A 21,981-nucleotide genomic window follows, 5' to 3' on the forward strand; every position below is an offset into this window, starting at 1 on the left:
CATCCAGTTCCGTGCAGCGCTGCATCCATGTCTGGGCAGCGCTGCATTTAGATAAGTGCAGCGCTGCATCCAGCTAAGTGCAGCGCTGCATTCAGCTCAGTGCAGCGCTGCATCCAGCTCAGTGCAGCGCCGCATTCATTTAAGTGCAGCACAGTCGCTAAGGAGAAACACTGATGAAAATGGTACGCATATATATAGCTGTAAGGTTGTGTAGAGTATTTTATGGTGAATTGCGACCAGTTATTGTATCTGTTTAAATTTCTGTTTGTCAATAACTTAGACGAAGCATCTGGTCTGGCTTAACCGAAAGCTTATGTGGGAATTAATACGAAATAAAATTTGTTTTTAACAAATACGTACAAATTGACATAAAAAATAGAAATTTCCAAAAATTTTTGCCAATAACAACTGCAAACCTAAAATAGTAGATATTGATAATATACATGAATCTGGGCGAGCTTAATACGCTCACCTTTAACCATTCCCCGACAAGTGTCGTACTTCAGTCCTTTGGTGCATCACAGCGGCTGACATCGTCTACATACGGCATTCATTTATTAGTTTACAGTTGTAACGTCGCGAAAGTTGGCAAAGTAAAGTACTCGGTTGTCGTCGCGAAAGAATTAAGAATTGTGAGAAAAATTCTCTTTTTTTAATTGAATTTTTGCATTTAGGCGAAAAAGATCTTGTCACCAAGGACAGCTTGTTAATATATGTTGGCATCTGTTGACAGGTGCTATTGTGAGTGGAATGTTTTTAAGAGTTGCTCGGTTCTAAGTATTTTTCGGAAGTGCTTGCTTTCAATATTATCTATCAATGTATTGTCGCCACTGTATTGCTTTAGCTTGTCATTGTCACGTGTCTCATATCTTGTTATAATCGTTTTTAATGCATGTTAAGAACAGTCCACACCACTACCAAATTGTCCTGCACGTGGCTTTCTTTAGCTCATTATTATTTCACAATACTTAGTGCATTTCTTAACGGCAGAATATTTGTAGGGATACTGTGATCCAACTATCGAGTCTCTCTACGTGAAGTAAAAGTGATGCAGCCATTTAAAAAAAAAAAACAGACTTAACTAATTTGATGACCGAGTGAATACCTTAAGTGTAAAATGAGTAGAAAAAGTTCGTTACGCAGCAAAATCAATGCAGAAAAATTGCATATGCATGCTACAATATATAATGGAGGTATCGGTGCGTAAACAGTTCATAAATCAAATAAAACAGTCGGTCGTTGTCCATATGTTAAAACAGCAAACAATAATGTTCGGTAAATATTATAAAATTTATTGAATTTTCACATTGTATAAATTTGCGACGAAAAAAAAAATACCGTAAGGACGACGAGAGAATTCAGTTTCCCAGCTCACGTTTGAATTTTTCTTTACAAGTTTTTTTTTTTTTTTTTTGTTTTTTTATTTTATTTATATTATTATTATTTTTTTTTTGCTTATGAAACTGTTTGATGTTGGTTTTGAATGTGTATTGTGTATGCATGCATATACTTTCCGGCATTGTGCCATACCGCAAAAAAAAAAAAAAAAATCATAAGCAAATATGAAATAAAGATAAAGAGGAAAACAAAACATTTGCCAAATTTACATTTCATTCGCCCAAAATACACGCATTTGCACATATAATGTAGTTTTAAAAGCATATATATTATAATGAAATCCTTTCTGTATATATGCGTGATGGCGTACGTGGCGTATGTGTGTATTGAGTAGTTTTTCCTACCGTATTTGCCATCATAGACATTATCTTCGTAACCGACAAGCATATTGTTAAATTTATTTATACATGTAAATGCTTATGCAATATTATGTGTCTGTCTCTCTATTGACGTTTGTTGTGCATGCATTTGCGTGAAAGTAAGTATATTTTCCAATCATAGCAGCAATTGAATGAGTGTTTTGTTCAAGTACTTAATATTTTCATTTCCTTTCAAATGTTTATTATAACCATTGTTGTTGTTGTTGTTATTATTATTTTTGTTATTTTTTGTTATTTTTTGTTATTTTTGTTATTATTATTATTATTATTTGGTTTAGTAACTTTGCCTTGCTTCGCTTCGCTTTGTGCCTACTATTACTGGGTTGTGTTGTTGTTGTGAGTCATTATTTAAAACAATTAGTGCACATATAACGTATATTTACATATATTTTGGAGCCTACTCATCTGATAAAATACTTAAACGCATTCACTACCGTGGCTGGTATTTTGTAACTGATTTTGTTCATTTAATTTGCATATGTGTGTGTTCATCTTTTTCCCTCCTTTTTGCTTATGTGCCTACGTTTACGCATTTAAATTGCGCCATAATTTAAAAATTTACAACCTCGTTTATTGTTGTTGTTGTTTTTGTTGTTGTTGTTGAATGTGTGCATGCATATCTCTTGGGTTCTTGTAGCCCTTTATGTAACTGTTTGAGATTTTGCTCTTCGCTTAACACTGTATTCAAATTATATCCATGAATGTGTAAAGTGTTGTGCTACTGAGCTTTTATTCCCGATGTACTGCAATCTCAAACGAACGTACATATAACGTACATGTGTGTACATACTTACTTACATATCATACATTTATGTTCACATTTATGGGCATATTTTTCGGTGTTAAGTGAGTGTAGTTGTCATTAATTTCTTTGCATTTGCAAACCAGTCAACCACCAGCGCCATCACCATCACCATCACCATCGCCATCCCCATCGCCATCACCACCACTGCCACTAGCTGTGACTGACTTTTGGTCATTCATTGCCAGAAGTATCTGAACGTTTAAGTGTTCTTTTCACACAATATGAGCCACTTTTAATTAAACAATAACGGAAAATTATTGAATAGTGTGGGTTTGTGTGAAAACTTAATTAAAATCTTGTTGTTCACAAATGAACATGCAGACATAATATATATGTAAAAAGAGATTGTTTTTAACAAAATTGATTTCATATCAAAAATTCGTTGAATTTATAATTATGGGTTTTATTCAATTCATAGGTGAAAAGGAAAGATTAGAAATTCATTATTATTATTATTAATAATAATAATAGTATTTGTAAAGGGGTAAAGAAGAATTTTAATAAAAGTTGAATACAAATAGAGGACGAAAGTTTTGTTTCCTTGCAAAGTTTTCTATGCATAATAGTAAGAAAGGATAGCTCAAGGCTGTCATTATATTTACTACATACATCATTACTTCATCTTTATTGAAATTCGCGTAGAGAAGCAAAACTGCATTATGTGTCTAACTAATAGAAAGCGAAAGTCTAGCAGAATAGATATCTTTATAAACCTTCACGCTTTACTTTTCGCCAATAGGGTAACCGATTTCTTAAGCGATTTTTTGAATTAAAGCCGTTTGGAGTTTCGATCGAATATGAAGATACAATCGATATATATATACAACTTTCTCAAAGCAGTGACAATTTTTAAAAGCATCCGTCAAGTGGTGAGCAATGAAAAGTTCGATCCCTTTACGAACGGAAATAAAAATAATTGAGGAAAACAAGTGGTTTTCTTCTGTCTTCATTATTGACCGCTTATAACGCCAATTAGTTTTCATAGTCGCATCATTACCGCAGTCTGTTGAGGTTAAAGTTATGTAATAAACGATTCATAATCGTATAATAAAGGTGTCGGCTTAGTGTTGATATCTAGTGCTTGGGGTGGTAAAATTTCATACATTCCATAACGACATTTGACACTTTTGTGTGTGTCTGTAAATTAATCAAACGTTGCAAATTTAGTTTTAGGAAGAATTGAATCAAGTTAATCTTTACATCAAAGAACGCGTAGGACATAAGAGAAAAATTATAAACGTTTCCTGGCATTGATTACACCACCATTAATATATAAGTATATATACATATTGCTGACATAATCGGCTGAGCGGTACAGATTGGCTAAAAGGTAACCATGCGTAACGTCATTTACATAAAACAAATTGAATTAATCGAGTAAGTAGGCAAAGAGTTCATTTCATATCGCGACACTTTCAAGGGGAGTTTTCTATAATCGAGAATATTGCGGCTGCAATATAAAATTTTTTTTCTTTTCATTTAACTTAAGGTACTCTATTTATTTGATAATAAATTTATACGCTTAGTTTTAAAGCCACACAAACAAACAGAAGCTAAGGAATGATTCCTTGTATTATACTTTATCGAATTATATGCTGCATCTATCATTTATGGGTAATGTTAATGACGATGATCTAATTTCTTGTGATTCGTAATTTCCGTTTAATTACATCATTTGCAGGCAAAAGTTTTACTATTTAAATTTTTACCAATAATTTTGTGCTTTTTCTTTTTAAAAGTTATTCGTGTGAAGTGAATTGATGAATCATACTTACATAGAAAGTGAAGCTAAAATATTTGTAAGGTAAACTTAAACAGTCGGATTCCTTTGATCGCGCTGCCTGATTTACTTAGGTAGTCATTACTTGAGAATCTACGATTACTTGTTCATATTTTTCATTTCGTCATTACATCAATCGATGTTGGGAATCACTGAGTTTTGCAATAAAACTACGCTCATAACTTTACAAAACACAAAAAAAAAAAAATACACAAAAAAAAAAAAAAACAATTTGTTTTGTTATTTTCGGAAAGCTGTCAGCTTTTTGGTCGGTCGCGACACACAGAATTCATTCTCAAGGAAACCTAACGATTGTTATGCTTACAAAAAAATATGCTTACCGGTACACACGTAACAAGGTATAATTTGAATTTATTTCAATTACTTTGTATTTGTATGTCTGAAATGGGTATTGAAATTGCTTTATGAATTTTTGGTTTTGACGTAATTGACATTTTAATGATGACAAAGACGAAATGAAAATGTTTTTATAAACAAAAGATTTGTGTTGCCTTTTTGTCGCTGCTTAGGGATTTAAAGACAATTTAAAATTAATTTTAATGACTTTATAATCTTAATAACAACATATAATTACGATTTGTTTGTACTTTTTTTTTTTTGTTTTTTTTTTTTTTTTTACTCATTATGATGGCCTTAATTTTTATTTGAAGTTAATTAAGGAATCTTGCAATTCTCAGCACAATAACTGAGTATGACTTGTGTGCAGTCAGTATTCTCCAATTAGTCACGACTTTAAAAGGCAAAAAAAAAAAAAAAGACTAGAAAAATTGAATACTCGGCACTTAAAATAGTTTTTGTTTTTGTTAACTTATCTGCAGGCGGGACCACATGTGCACTGAAACTGTAACTGTTGCCATTGTAAAGAGTCAAAGTACTTAAGTATTTAATTCTTCAATTACTTAACATTGAATTTTTGATTATGTATTCCAAAGTCATTTGGCTTTTGTCCGTTGTATTAGCTACGATCATCAATAAAACCATGCAGTTAATGCAAGGCACTCTAAGTTAACTGAACATGCATACGAGTGTTCGTAATTTTTTGGGACAAAAGCAACACCGTAATCATATCTTACAGTATTCACAGGCATCTGTTTCCTGTTCCCAAGATCCATGAGTTTTCCCACGATAAGGAGGCACAGAGTTCAAGGCCATATCAAAAAAAAATGCTTGGATTGGATAAAGCGCTGACATAAGTGCATTATATACTTTGATAGGTGTTTTCCGGGAAAAATAAGAAGTCACCTTTGTTTTCGAACACACCTCGTAACTCGAGCATTGGTTAAATTAAAGCGAATATGTTATTGTTCATTTTATGTGACTTTGAAAGTACGAACCATTTACTGACAAGTTAATGTTGCACGTAACCTTATGCTTAATACGCTTGACTTGATGAGTTTACTTACTACAGATGGGCATAACTATTATATGCTTTTGCTCTTAATGCTTAATGGATAGAGAGAAATCCGGCTCATTTTAACTTTTCTCAGATGATTCAGTTGATTTGTAAATATTTTTCATTTCGCTTTCAATTTTTTTTTTTCAATTATTTTATATGCTTCAATGGACCGGTGGTAAAACAGTCAAAAGAGTTTAGGTCAAATGTATGTATAAAGTTTTTCCGTTTTTGTTTTTGTTTTTATTAACACTTTCACTTTTTCTGTAAACTAAAATACTTTTGAAAACATTTATCAAAGTCATTTTTCAATTAGTCGAACAAATGTTTTCCATTTAAATAAATTAATAGAAAAATAAATCAAAAATGTTGTATATATATAAGAGACAACAGTAAAAATAATAATAATAATAATAGCAATAATAGCAGTGATGATAATAAAAGTGAATAACCTTAACATTTTTACTTATCACTTATCTTTCGATTCATAAATTTTCAAATTTATTATCGTCTTGAATTTTCATAATTATTCAGATGTATTTAATGAAATTTGCATATCTCGTAGCACGCTTGAGGCAACTTGATGATAGTAGAATCGCTAATCCATATATCTCTTTTATATCTTTGTGTGTGTTTTTGTTTGCGTTTGAATTATTCTTTTAAATAATATGAACAACAATTCGCACTTCCTTATCTCGCGCCTGTGCAACAGATAAAAGAATTTTATAAAAAATTTATAGATTAATTCGATTGCAATTTTTTTTTTATTTTTCGAAAGCAAAATTCAAATGACCATTAAATGACTTGAAAGTGACAAATGTGCTTGTGATTCATCGAATTTAAAGTGAACAATGCATGCACATTGACAGTAAAGTTATTATACCTACACGCAATATTTATATACGTATATATATATGTACGACGTGCATAAATAAAGAATAATGTATTTAATAATTTATTGAATTTAATTGCCATTGAAATAATTGATGACATTTACGTGCAAAAAAGCAAATAATTCTCATGTGTTTATAAATACATTTTTTTTTTTTATGGCAAAACTATAAAAATTGCATTTAGTTTTGTGTGCTCGGTAGTGTTCAATCAAGCAGGCAAATCAAGAAAACAAAAAAGAAAAAAAAACAACCAATTGAATAAAGTTGAAAAATAGAAAACTTTACAAAAGTTTTCCAATCCTTCCTTCAGTCTTCTGAATTTCTTTCACTCATTATCCGATTAATCGTCGATTGTGTGACATGTTGTTATGCTGTTTTATGGAAACCGCAACAGACATGAAAAGAATTTTAATTTGCTTTAAGAAATACGCCCCAAATCTGTCAGAACAAAATCTTCTTTGATGAGACTTTCTCTTATAATCGATAAATTCTCATCACTATCGCCACGCAGGTGTATTTTATGCTTGTGTATCTTGTTTGAAAATAAATATTATGCTAATTAAAAAGAAGATTTTTTTTTTTTTTGCTTTCACAAAGACATTCAATCAATATTTTAATAATGCAATTATATTAACGTTTAACTATAGCATGGCATAGAATTTCGAAGAAAAAATTGCGATAAGTAGATCAAATTATTAATGCAATATGTACTAGATTTGGTTAATTTTGAAAATCAAAAGAAAAATAAAATATCCTTGAAAGACCTTATATAACTCTTAAAGGCAACCCTTTACCAAAGATATCGTACGACATTTTTTAATGCAAGTTCCGTGTTGCCCGATAATATCATTGATCACTTTGCAGATTAGGTTTTTTTTTTTCTTTTTTTTTTTGTGAGTATATAGGTTATTAAAAGGTCAACGTAAACTCAGCATTTTTGTTAAGTTTAACTGCTTTCTGTGATTGTTCGTTCAAATTATCATAAATATTTATGAAGCCATAAATTTATTTATTAAACTGCAATTTAATTAAACTTTATATGGCAATTAAAAAATATATTTTATAGATGAAAATTAATGAAAAATCAATCAATCTAATAACTGTTATATCTTCATTTTTAAAACCTTATTCATTTCGGTGGTCGTCTTAAACTTGATTTACCTAAATCAACAGCAAACCGGAAAACTTCTGTTTAGTTCCACACATGATTGCGGCAATTGCCTAAATCTTAGAATATAAAGGCAGCAGTGCTGGCAGCTGCAATTTAAAGCTAATGTATGGGGCCAAATGTATATATATTCTTGCAGCTAGATAGTGAACTTGCTATATATATTGCAAATATAGCTCTACGAAGTCAGAATGAATAAATTGCTTCAATAGCAACCTTATCTTTGCGTTGCTGTCAATGTTTAAGTCTCCCGAAATTTGGACATGAAAGTAGCTTATAGCAGCGTCAAACTTTGCTTGCATAAACTATTAAGTGCATATTAGATATCGAGAGCATTTACTTGGCATTTTTAAGTCTATTCTATAGAACAAATCATTTACTTGTGTTGTCGCGCAATCTTTTGGATGGTATTAGTTTTAAAAGAGACAGTAGTGAAAAAGGCATTTTATAATTTCTTGGGTAGAAATCAGAAATTTTGTCTACTTCTTCCTTCGTCTTAAGTGCCGGAAAAAAAAATCCACAAAACAATCAAAAAACTCATATAAATGTGTATTGACTTCCAGAAGCTCAGTACTTTTTAGACAATGCCATATAAGTACAATAAAAGAAGAATTTCAATTAAATTTTTTTCAAGAGAAAAAAAGACGGAACAGGTGGACAAAGGAACTTAGGTTGAAAAAGTAATTCTGAATCGATCGATGTAAAGACTTTCTCTTGACGCACACGTTCGCAAAAAATTTAATATACCTTCATAACACAAGTGGTGTATCGAATTACCATAGTAGTCAAGCCACATTTTCTTATCTATGCAAATTTTTCAAAATTATCGCAGGACTTGAATGGCATTTTAATATGTTGCGCAATCGTTTGGAAATCAAGTTTTTTTTTTTTTTGATAATTTCAAGTCATAAATAGTGCATCTCATAGTATCGATATTATCGCATGTTGTCGAGACATCAAAATTAATAATTTTAATGTGAATAATAATAAAGCTTTTATGTTTTAATTAACTAACTGCCTACAAAGACTGTTTATGCTAATGCCAAGCATTAAATGGATTCACCTTGACATATAACTAACTTTAAATGATTGCATTTAAAAGTATTTAATTAAATTTTAATGATTTTATAACAGCGTATTTAAAAAGCTACCGTCTTTAATAGTCAAATATCGATTACTTATGTACATACATGCATACATATATATATATATATATATACATTTAATAGATTATAAAAACATATATGAATGAAACAAAGTAACAATTAATTATTATAAAATATTATACGAACGACAAACAACGATATTGATGACTTTTAAAGCATCATTAACAGTTGGAGATTCTTCATGCGCTTAATGAAGAAGATAATGAACAAAAATTGTAATTTTAATAAATTTTTAACATCAATGGTAACGCAAACGATGAAAGAAAAGACAAAAAAAAAAAAAAAAAAAAAAAAATTGGAAAGAAAAGAAAAATGCAATGCATGAGTGAAAACCAGAAAGTGGTTTCCGCTTGAATGATTATTAAAAACTTTTCAATACATATGTATGCATATAATAATATAAGGCATTCCATTCTTCCTCAAAGAGAGATTTGTACGCTAAAGATTGAATCTGAACGAACGAAAACCAAAATCATTGATTGTCAACAATATTTTTGTATTTCTGATATCAAAAAAAAAAAAAAAAAAAAAAAAACTTTTGTTATTTTTGACAACATATGCAGAGATAATAATTGCCAGAGATATATTTTCTTAAACACTGACTTGCGCATGATATCTACATGCAGGCCCAATGTTGCTGACAAAAACAATACAAATTTCAATGTGTTGGTGCGAACGTTTCGCACACAAAAATACATCAATATTGCAGTCAAATGTCTCATAACACGCTTGATAGCGTATAAACTTAGCCAGCAGGCATATTATTATCATTGGACCGCGCGTAACCCCACAAAAAAAAATAAATATCAGACAAAATGAGAAACTATAAAAATAATTTCAGATTGGCGTGATCTTATTACGTTTCAAATAATCAAAAAATTTATTCATTTACTTAGTTTTCTCCTACTCTCTTGTAGAAAATTTCTCTCATCTCCGCATGATACGCATTTATAAAAATATTCAAAAATACATCAGTCATCATGCAAATATTTCTTGCACTATTGCGTATACCTCGCCACTTAACAAATTTGGAAAGATTTGAAAGATAATAAAGTTAAGCAGCGCCTGCCTATCTACTACTACTCTCTGATGCGAATTGATAGGTAACCAAAGTTTCGCATCAAACCATTAGCTCTTAAATATGACAACGTCTAGCTTTGAATTAGCAGACCATTTCAAGCATACACATACTGTGTTTGCTTTTAACATTCATAGCATACATGTGGTTTGTGTTACTCATGCTTAACATGATTTTTGGTTGGATTTTGCTTGCCTACGAAAGAGGTGTCGCAAGGTTAACATATGTCTACAATTTTCCTTTTTATATGCTTTTGAACGCAAATTTCTCTTCTTTTTTTTCCAACATTTTATTGTAATAATATGTAAGTTAAGATACAAGAAACTAAAAACTCATAGCTTTGACTTTTGATTCATCCATCGCCCTAAAGCTATTAAAAATGATCTGAAACGTTCTTAAATCTTCTTGTCTGTGATAACATGATGTAGTGCAGAGAGAGAGAAAGAAAGAGAGAGAGAGAGAGAGAAAAAGAGTGAGTGAGAAAGAGGAGGAGAGGTGAACACCTTTTCTTTTTTTCTCTTCTAGTTTTCGTGTTATAAACTTTATGATAAATGATGTTTTGTGTGTCTATTCAAATAAATATCTATTATATGGATTTTGTTGAATTTCATGTCTCTCGCCATTAAAAAAAAATATGTTCGATTATTAAAACGTAATGTGTTAAGTGTTGTAACTCTTTACTTGTTGGGCACGTGAACAACATATATATATATATATATATATATATATTTATTTCTGTTGATACATATATCCATTACATGCAATAGCCGGGGGCTTTTGAAGTCGTCGAAAAGATAATTTCTATTTTATATATAACTTTTTCTCTCTTATGCATATTTGAATAAAACTTTGGTTAACTTAAGGCCTTAGAAGTTTTTTTTTTTTTGTTTTTACTATTATTGTCTATGTATCTTGGTTTACGTACAAAGGCCACAGACAACTGTTGGCCGTTGGCAATTGTTGTTTGTCGTCCTCAAACCTATAGAATATATTCGCATACTCGACGCAACAAATCTTTTTTCGTTCTGTCAGTGATGTAATGAATGTATGTATATCTTAATACTTTAGTTATTTTGTTTATTTCTGTGTGAAAAGTTAATTTTTATTTGATTTAATCCACTTGTGGTGGTTAGTTGCTTTCCGTTTCTTTTACTTACTTTCTCTCTCCCTTTCTCTCTCTCTCTCTCTCTTTGTCTCTTTGTCTATTTAGTAGTATCCTCTACTTTATGAGTCATTTCTTAACCTGCTTTCAGTATATTTTTGTTTGTTTATTTGTTTATGTATAGCTTTTGTGTGCATAAAAGTTTCATTAAACTTTTCCAAAAGGTGTTTATAGTCTTTTGTCCATATAAAGCGAGTCGGTAGAATAGGGAGAAGACTTACGAGAAAAGTTGTGATTGCAAAAGTTTTCTTTTGCTTAAATTTTGCTTTGTTCTTGTTCTTGTTGTTGTGGTTGTTGCTGTTGTTGTTGCTGTTGTTGCTGTCGTTTATGCTTCTCCCATTGCTTGCTGCTGCTGTTAGGGCAAAAATTAAAACTAATTATATTTGAAATTTATCATGAGTCCATTTGCAAATAAGAAAAGTCAGGGATTTGTTTATTTAATTTGGTTGCCATTCAAATTGAAATAAATGTCGGTGACCGAATCATTCACGCTAACTTTTCGAATAAAAATTTAATAAAATAATTAGATGTTACGCTAAATAAAAATTATTATAATTTAAACTATTAGCGATATGAAGTTAAATAAAGCGAATTCAATTATCTAAATACATCTGCTCTATAAGAGATCAGTTGACTGCTTGTAGGGATTATCGTGAATGTAGAGAATGCATTGGTAAATAGCTGCAAATTTCGAGACTTGAAGAGAGAACATCCAGCGAATTATTGCATTGGCTTCCTTTTGTGAATTGCACAGAGCAAAGAGTTAGGTCACTGATATCCTTTATTTGCTGGATTTGTTCGCTTTTTTTTAAGCGAACGGAATATTAAAAACCTTTTTTTTTATAAAATTAAATTCTACTGAAAGTGAAAACGAAATTCGCCTTACTATGTACTATGAGTTCCTATTCTTGCGGTTATGTGGAACTATGGCACAGCAGCTCCTGCGCAAAACAATCGCATACTTGGATCTAGTATTTCTATGTAGCAGACTCAGCCGCAGTAATCGGCTGAGTTTCCAAGTTTCCTCCAGCTGACTTTGAGCAATAATTACGAACTAAAGAACACCGTTGACAATATGACTCATGCTTCACGAGCGCTTATGAATTATCGTTGAAGATTGGTTATAATAGCAAGGGAACAATATCAACTAAAGGGAAAGGAAAAATGAGAGTGGAAAAAGATAAAAGGAAAATGAAAAAATTGTTTCTCTACAAATTTCGTTCGTGACAACTTGATATTCTAATTTTTAAATTAATTTATCAGATGAAGCATTTTAGCTAAGCATCGTAAGATAAAGTATTTTCCCTGAAATTAACTCAAATTTGCGTTGGACAAATTGACTTTTTACCACGATTCGCGCCGACATTTAACGCACGCTTTCCTTTCGATGGAATTTGAAGATACAATGCCCTGTTCTTTAATCTTCCAACCCCATGTCATTGATTAATTTTTTTGCCAACAGCTTTATGTTAACAAAAAGCTTCAATACAAGGGAGTCCTCATATAGAGTAGTTCGAGTTCGCGAAATTACCTCAGGATTTGAAAGCTTATCAAATCAAACGCTCCCTTACAAGACAAATATTTTTTTCAATACAAATTTTTAGTCGCTTAAAATTATATCTGTAGAAGTCAAGAATTGTTTCAAGTTTCAAAGAAACTATGCTTAGACAAGCTGTCTTAAAAGCGAAATCACCCGTTTGTTGTTAGCGCTAGTGTTGGCATCTAAATCAACATCTAAAGCGCACTTGGTGTAGGTTCCATAATACAAAAATGGCGCTTAAACTATGGCGTGTGTTTGCCGTAACGCACAAGAAGGCAAATTAGAATCACTTCTTGCTCAGCTTCATACGTGTAAAGTCATTTTGAGGTATCAATGGCCGTGCATCTATCTCATAAACTTAAGAACATATGTATGATAAAAAGAAAATTAATTTTGTTTTTTTTTTATGCTTAGAATACTTGAAAGAAAATATTCATGAAAAATATACGTATCTTTTACATGCTGATGACATGGGTATTGGTAATTGAAACTTAAAAAGAAGACTCAATCTTTTATACTCTTCATAAAATGTTTAATAAATTTTCACAATTGAATGAATTATGTTATTACTATGTGCATGTTGTTGTTGTTGTTGTTGTTGTGCGATATTCTCACCTGGAGTTTTTCGAAGCAAGAAGAAAAGGAGAAAACTTTAAATGTTATTGAATTTTATTTATCTTTACGACACAATCGATTACTGTAAAAGTGTGCAAGTAAGGAGATGATTAAATTGTAATGTAATTATCGCGAGCAACAAGAAATGTCATTTCCTTCTATGTTTGCGTGTGCATTACACTTAACTTTTGGTTTCAGTCGGTTTTATTTTTTTTTTTATTTTTTCTTCTTTAAGATAATCGAACATTAAATGCACCTGCCTTACAACTTGGTTACTATGTCATTGTATGTGTGCCGTTTGCAACGCATAGTTTGCTACAATTGCCGTTGTTGTCGGAGTTGACGTCATTTTGGCGTCAGTTGACTTAATTAACCGTCTTGCAAGTAATTAATTTAAACTGAACAAAAAAAAAAAAAAAAATTACACGAACTTGGAAATGTTTTCCTTTTTTTCCCCTTCTTGTTTCTTGTGCGTCTTTTTTTTTTAGTTTTTTTGTTTTTGTTTGGTTAATATACTTAGCTGGTGTTGTTGTTTTTTTTTTTTTTTTTTGTAAGTCTAAAATTTCATTAATGCTTAGAAATGTGTTTCTTCGATTTAATATTGTTTTACAAACGTTGGTAGCAGTAATAGGTAGGAGTTGAATTTCTTACCGCCTTCTTCTTCTCATGTACATTCAAATATATATATATATATATATATTCTCTTTATATATTGGCAATTAACTTTTCTAAAACAAGGTTAATCAGTTTCGTCTGTTTCGTGGGTACATAAGCCCAAGGTCCGGTAAACCCATGATAGGTAGTGGAAAGACTTCTTCAGTCCTTGTGAATGTACAGCAGTTTGACACGGTTTTGAGCTTGGACTCACAAGTTCAAGATTATGTAATTTGCAGTTTTTTCCTTATTTGACAATTGCTTGAGGGTGAATCAAGCCTATTCTCCAACTTAAATTGCGATCACAAAAAAAGCCATTCGTATATCAAATTTAATTTTCTTACGTGATAGCGGTTTCGTTCCATAAATAAGAAGTGGGCGGAAGCATGCTTGTTCCATAAATAAGAAGTGGGTGGACGCGTGCTTGTTCCATAAATAAGAAGTGGGCGGACGCATGCTTGTTCCATAAATAAGAAGTGGACGGACGCATGCTTGTTGCATAAATAAGAAGTGGACGGACGAAATGCGAATACTATGAAATCAGGAAATTGGTTTTGCTTTTTATGGGTTGGTAGCAGTACCTATGGAGACATTCAGTATATTGCTGTAGGTTTTTTGGAAAGGTGATTTCTAACTGCCAAGACGTCATGGAACGGATCATTAGAAAAGATGAGATATAGATCTATGCATATGATCGGAAAAGAATTGATAAATCGAGTGAATGTCATGCAGAATGTCCACCAAGGCGCAACGGATGCATCAAAGTCGACGCTACGTTGACAGTTTTCTTCAAGTGTCGCATTGCTTTGCGCAATTTCACCCTTCAAGCTAAATAGTTAACGAGTGTTAGGAAGACAAAAGTCGCTTAATTTTTTGATAACCGTAGTATGTTATTTGCTACGCGTATTTCTGCGCGTAGCAAAATGAAAAGGATATCTTTCGGCGATGGTTTTAAAACCATCAAGTAGAAAAAACATCAAAACTGTTAGATAGGTTAGATACTAAAAAAAAAATCCTCGTCTGCCACATAAATAATAATCGCTTCAGTGTTGTAAAATAGAAAATCGAATTAAAAACGCAACCCTCGCATCTCAGTCTCATCGTAGCATCGTAGATATGTTTGCATGAAACTTGCACTTTTTTTTTTTTTTGGAGTACGAATGAATTTGATATCAAAAATTCGAAATTTTTTCACAAACGAGCAGCAAGCATTCCCCTATAAAATATCAAAAATAGTTTCTTCTTAGATCGTTTTGTTGTTACTGTAATTTCCTATTAAGTCAGCATTAAAATGTCAAGCACTTAACTGATAATGTTCTCTGCATTCAATGTGTAAACTGTTGGTCGCTTTCCCTTCTTGAATGTTGGCGAGAGAAGAATCATTTAAGAATTTTTGTTTCAATATCTGGACGATTTAAACTTGTATAGCATATTATTTTGAACGTCATTCGAACGTTTTTTGTGTTCTTTTTCTTCTTTTATTCGAGAAATGCTTAAGGTATGCGCATTTCAATTTAATGGCATGGCCCCCCAAATATAGGATTAAAAGATTAAATATCTTTTGTGGGGTCAGTAATTATCTACTGTGTCAAGCTTAGGCGGACGAAGCAAAGGCATCAATAGATTGCGTAACAATTGTTGTTTTGTTGTTGTTTTATCGAGCCACGTCTTCCTTTATTTTAAAAAAGGTGACTTAACATATTTAGTACATTTCCTTCAATGAATGGCGGTTGGGGTGTAGAAGGAAAAGAAATAATAAATTAATTAAATTTTTTTTGCCTTTACTACGTTTTATGCTTGTTTTCAATTGAAATTTTTATGTTTACATTTTCGTTTGCTCTTTTTTTTTTTTCATTGCAGTCCCACCGGTGCCACGTTGCGTTCACCATTTCAAATCAAGGATTACTTATTGTCACCGGGTACCTGTAAATGTGGTCTGCCATGTCCATTACGACCGGAATATTTCTTCGATTTCAATGTTCAGGTAAGTTTCCATTATGTGCGACGACTCTTTTCTGTATGCGTATATGTACGCGTATGTATGTGTGTGTATATATTTATTTGCTTGTACGTATGCATATTTCCTATTTTTTATGTTTGTTCGCATTGTTTTTCATTACTTTCTTTACGTTGGTGTGGTTTGTTATTGCTCTTAATTGGTTTAGAATTTTATTAAAGCAAATTGAATTTTAATTGAATTTGGTTTTCCAATCTTTTTTTCTATCCTGTAAGGGTTCACCTTGATGGAAAAAACGTATCGAATCGAGAAAAAAAAAAAAAGAAAAGAATTTAATTTGTTAAATTTAAATGTAAGTGCACTTTTTTGTACAAAGTCTCGATTGATTGAATTCATCGAGTTTGTGTCTTAAGGGAGATATCTGTTGAAAGCCATAGTCAGATTGTCTTATGGGATACTTGAGGGAAAACGAAGGTGTATCTGCTGGTGTCAGAATTTTAGTAAAAGTTAAAATGTATTGATAAATAAATCCTTTCATTATCAAAGCTATAGGTTTTTGTGTTTTTTGTGTTTTTTTTATTTTTTTATCTCTTTACTTTTTGTCCCAGGTGTTTTTTTTTACTATTCATTACTCTGAAAATAGTTTATACCTATTAATGCTTTCCTTAACACTACTACTAACGTATTTGATCGATAGTAGTTTAAGTGCTGCTATATATCTTTTAATATTTCAAGAGTGTTTAGCAGTTAATCAAACGCTTCAAACTATTGCTACCTGAATTATATCACAATACATAAACAAAATTAGCTTTAACCCTGCTCATAGTTGCACAAGTATTAGTGATTAAGTATTACATTTAAAATGTCGTGCAATTAGCTCTTGGCTGGCTAATGATGGTAACAGTTGCTGCTTTACTAAGACTTTGAATGAACTTTGACCGGTTAAATGCTTCTAATTTCTGCTACTTTAGTGCCGCAACTGTGCTTACTTCGTGGAATGTCTATTATAATGTGCACATTGCGATCCCTGTCAGCCAAATACGTACTAATGTGAAAATAACGCGCCATATATAAACGAAAGCCATATTTACTCATCAAGAGTTTGTTAGACTGGCACATCAAGAGAACATTTGCAACTTCAGGCAAGGGATATTCTCGCGAGGTTTCGTTAAGTGTTGCTGGCAACTTGTAAAATAATGGAAAAAAACTTCAAGTTGAGACGTACCGGCGGCTCCTATTGTAAAGTTTATTCGGCGGCTTTCTTTAAAAAACTAAAAGCCTTAACATTCACGCACTCTCAGAATATCCGCTGTAGTGTAGCCAGTTAATTGCTTTAAAGTAACAACACTACGCATTTGCTTGTCGCCAGACACAACATCTACCAAACTTACACTCCCAGTAGCTATTGATTGCTAAATCTCTTCCCGACAGGCGAATGCCGGCTTTCAGTAGGTAGACGAAGGATCTTGGAGATTGTACTAAAATCTCGTATATAAATACTTTTAAGTTTGATGAGAGTTATATCAACTGTCTTTGTCCAAAAATATGATATATATTTTATTTGACTCTGCAGTCCTGATTCCATCTTTTTCATCTACCGCTAAATCCTTAATTATGTTGCAGAAAAGTCGTAAATAGATGTCTTGGTAAAAAAGAGATTGAAAAAAACTATGTTGGGTCGCGACACACCGTGCAACACACTCCACTTTTCTAAAAATATTCGTATAACGAGTTTTTAAAATAATACGTTATATGGGAAGTGGTCGAAAAAGTGGTCCTATCTGAACTGTTTTCACTGACGTCCGCCTTTGGGCTAAAACGCACCGATATATCAAATTTCATCAAAATATCTGGAAAACTGCAACATTTAAGTTGGACTTTGTGTAAGCAACGGGTAGGAATGGAGAGAGTGTAGAGGATTAAAAAAAAAATGATGAAAGTAATGCTTTACTGAGTATTATTGCTCCAATCATTGGCATTTTTAGATTTCTTTATATTTTCCTATGATTTTCTATTTTATAAGATATTTACAAGTACGTCATTAATAATTCGATTTTTGTTATTAATTACCTTGTAAGGTAATGTTGTTTAAGCCCTAACAATTCTTAAAATTGACGAAAAATGTATTTATATCATAACTGAGTTGAAAACTTGAAATGATTTACCTTGTTTGGACGAATTTTGTCTCAACTGAAAGAAAATGCAATTATAAAAAAAAAAAAAAAAAGATGCCGTGTACATGAAGGAATCGCTAACATCATTATTACATTTCAATCAATTTTCAGTAGTGCGCCATGAAAAGTGTGGATTATAAGATCTTTTTTAAAGGTTGTGCATGTGTATGTCGTCTTTCTTTCTTTTTGTTTTTGTCTTGATATGTTTTGTAACTCGATTTAAACAAGTCATTATAAGGCACTGGAGGAGATAAATACAGACATTGTGTAATTGTGTTCGGGCATAGTAGCGTAGTAGTCCTTGTAAGAGAAACAAAATAAAAAAAAAAAAAAAAAAAAATCGCAACATGGAATACGAACATGTATTCGCATTTATTTATGTATGTTAAGCTAACAAATTGTCAAGGAAATGAAATGAATGTGACACCAGAGCAACAGAATGAAAACAAAAACAAAAAAAAAAAGAAGAAAAACGAAAAGTTGAACTGAAAACGCGACCAGAGTAAAAATACAATAAAATACATATAAGAAACAACAACAACAACAACAACAATAAATGCATTGTGCTTCAATAAACAAGCTTTTCAAAGACAATAAAGACGAATAAAGTAAAAAAAAATAAAAAAATTGCCAATACAATCGTTATGATGCATACAAATATTCGCAAGAAAATATATATACATGCACACACATATACACACATATACGCGATCTACACACCTTTAAACATGCAGATACTTACCCGAGATGCAGAGGACGACATGCGTTATGTGTAGCATTGAACAAATTAAAGAATGTACAAGCAAAACGCGCTGAGAATTGAACACACGGAGATACAGTGCGTAGATAGAAGAGGATATGTGTTTTTTATTGTTTCTTTTTTTTTTTCTTCTTATCGTTCGGTAAGCCAAACACATATACATACATATACAGTAACTAACCATAGTTACTGATCCGTACATCCAACAGCATAACAGCATTGCAAAGCAAACTTCAGCTTTAGTACAGGGTGGAGGGGGAAGAAGCTAAAGTGATAGAAGAAGGTAAGGTAGAAAAAAAAAAAAAGGGCAATACCAGTTGACAAACTGGTTTAACTGATTTCATGTTCAATTTTTGTTGTTGTTCTTGTCTGTTGCTTTACTACATGAGTTCTGTTTCCTCTTTCCATTTTACTTGCATTTGCTATAGGTATGAGTGCGTATGTATATATATATATATATGTATATACGCGTGTATTTGTATGCGTATGCGTGTCCGCGTGTGTGTAAGTTGATGGTTTTATCAATTTTATTACCTTTTAATACTTAATTCCCTTAGCCATCATAACTTGAAACACGGTTTATTATAAGCCCATCTCGCCGAGATGAAATTTTATAAAACCTACACAACAGTACCTGCACTTATTTATATATATATATATACATATATATGTATATATATATATGCGCATATGCGTGCATATATACATACATGCATATATATATATATATATATATATATATATTTATATATTTGTGGATAATGCAGCAGATATCTTGTCCTTCATATATGTTACTCAGTCGATGGCGAATGTTGTAATGTTAAATTTTCCATTGTGCAGTAACTTGGTTGTGCACTTTTTTTCTTTATATGCTTTTTTTTTTTTTATTTTTTTTTATGTATACTTTTCTGTTTGTGTAATTGACAGCCTAGCATGGTAATGGTAATTATATTTATGATGTTGTGATGAGTCCAATGGTTCATTGCATTGAATCCGACCGAATTGTATTGGGAATGAATGGCTAAAATAAAACAAAACGAAAAAGAAAAAAAAAAAAAACAAAAAAAAAAAACAGAGGAAATCGCAAACAATCCAGCCATCACATCCAGCAACTTGAATGCTGTAATATTTACATGGATTTTATGCATTGAGTCTATAAAATGATTTATCGCATGTAATTATTTTTAATTAAATATGTTTTCGTAATTGGTATTATTAATGAAAGCACATGTTTTAATATCGTTTCATATAATTATATGAGAAAAACAAATTTAAATTTGCATAGACATCTACATGACAGCCTATGCGATGCAAAGGGGACGGAAGAATAACTTATAGCATAGTAATAATGCATGTTTTGTTAAACTGATTTCTCCACATATTTTAAAAACGTTTTTAATTTTTCATCAACGGTTTACATCCTTGTTTACCTCCATTTACGACAATTTGATTTGACTTGACTTGACTTGACTTTACTCTTATGATTAAATGTTGTCTTCTTAAGCATTTATCCATGGAATACAAAGAATCCGAAATAAATGTAGAAAGTACAACAGAGAGATCAGCTCGTAACCCCTAAGCTGATTACAAAAAAAAAAAAAAAAAAACTTTCTAATCGCATGACACTATTAGATTAATGCGATTGATTTCTCTTATTGATTGCTTACAATGTTTTGATGTCCACTCTTCTCGCGTATTTCGCATTTAATTAATTTAAAGAATTTTTGCATTATGCTCTTGCTGTGACCAATTTTCTCGGTTTATTTACTCAGTTTATTTACGTGAAAAAGCATTGCATTTTTTATATTGAAATAATATTTCAAGTATTCCGTTGATTAACGTCCTTATTATGACTATAATATTATACAAACATTATCAGTTTATTAAAATATTAATGAATAATTAATGGTTTGTTTTAAAACTTAATGAATTTTAATGAACGCATGATTTCTCCCATGCTCTATATAGAGATCATTCGTTTTAGAGGGGAACAAGTTAATATAATTCGCTCTTAACGAAGTTTATTGAATATTTATTGCATTTTTTTTTTTTTTTTTTTTTTTTTTTTTTTTGCTTTTTAAACAAAATTAATTTTTTTTTTTTTTTTTTTGCTAATTTGTTGCTATTCATCACGCAGAAAATAAAATAAATTAATTAAGATATACTCACCTGAAAACTTTTAAACAATATATAGGTAAACAGAATGATTGATATGAATTGCGATAGAGTCCTCTAAAATAGGGTTAACAGGTGCAATTTTTATATGGTTTCATCATAGAGTTTGTATAAATTAAAAACCGTGAAGGGTAGCATACCATCTTCATTTTATCAATCATTAGTTCGAACATTATATGCGCTATGCTATGAGTTCTGTTTCCGCTTTTGCCAGTTTAGAGCATGATCAAGCAATTCGATCAATATGAATCCTCTCAAATGGGGTCCACAATCCTGTCAATAAAGATAGAACTAATAATTGCAAAGACCATGGTTGACATTCATCGTAATTTTGCTAATTTCACTTAGTTCACTTGGTTCACTTGGTTAGAACGATATGGACACATCTCATCAAAGCAAATAATCGTTGGTATCGTATTAACAAAGCATACAGTTGGCTGCTGCATCCATTACGGGTTGGGGGGTCCGAAAATTTTGCCAAGTACAATACTGTAGTGCTCGAGATTTCCTATAAGTGATGATGATTCGTGTGATTCCTTTAATCTATAATATACTGAAACGAAGTGCAGTGTCAACAGTGTTACACTAAATGCATTCTATGAGCTCACAGAAAGACATCTGAAGATCTAGAAGTTTGTTCAGGACAGTAAGGACGTGCGCGAGAAATATTATATACAGAAATTCGATGGAGATGTAATGCCGGACAAGCAATGCTTTAGCTGAAAACTTTCTTTTAAAGGTGAACGCTAAAAAATTTCACTCTGATTACACTTGCTCAGATAATTTTATCATAATTACTCTACGCCATTTATCTTTAACATCTGTTGTACGATTTTTTTTTTTTTTTTTTTTTTTTTGTTGG

The 21,981-nt window shown here is 31.4% G+C and overlaps 1 protein-coding gene across 11 annotated transcripts in view; it reads left to right on the forward strand.

Annotated features, from left to right (window-relative positions):
* Positions 1 to 21,981, forward strand: part of LOC119634776 (AF4/FMR2 family member lilli) — a 302,476-nt gene that overhangs the window by 73,093 nt on the left and 207,402 nt on the right. For all 11 annotated transcript variants that reach the window (XM_038029132.1, XM_038029133.1, XM_038029131.1 and 8 more), the window contains one exon: positions 15,914 to 16,037. In XM_038029132.1, coding sequence (XP_037885060.1) covers positions 15,914 to 16,037 — 124 coding nt within the window. The remainder of the gene's footprint in view (positions 1 to 15,913; positions 16,038 to 21,981) is intronic.

Source organism: Glossina fuscipes, unplaced genomic scaffold, assembly GCF_014805625.2.
Source record: "Glossina fuscipes isolate IAEA_lab_2018 unplaced genomic scaffold, Yale_Gfus_2 3, whole genome shotgun sequence".
In the NCBI taxonomy this organism is placed as follows: Eukaryota; Metazoa; Arthropoda; class Insecta; order Diptera; family Glossinidae; genus Glossina; species Glossina fuscipes.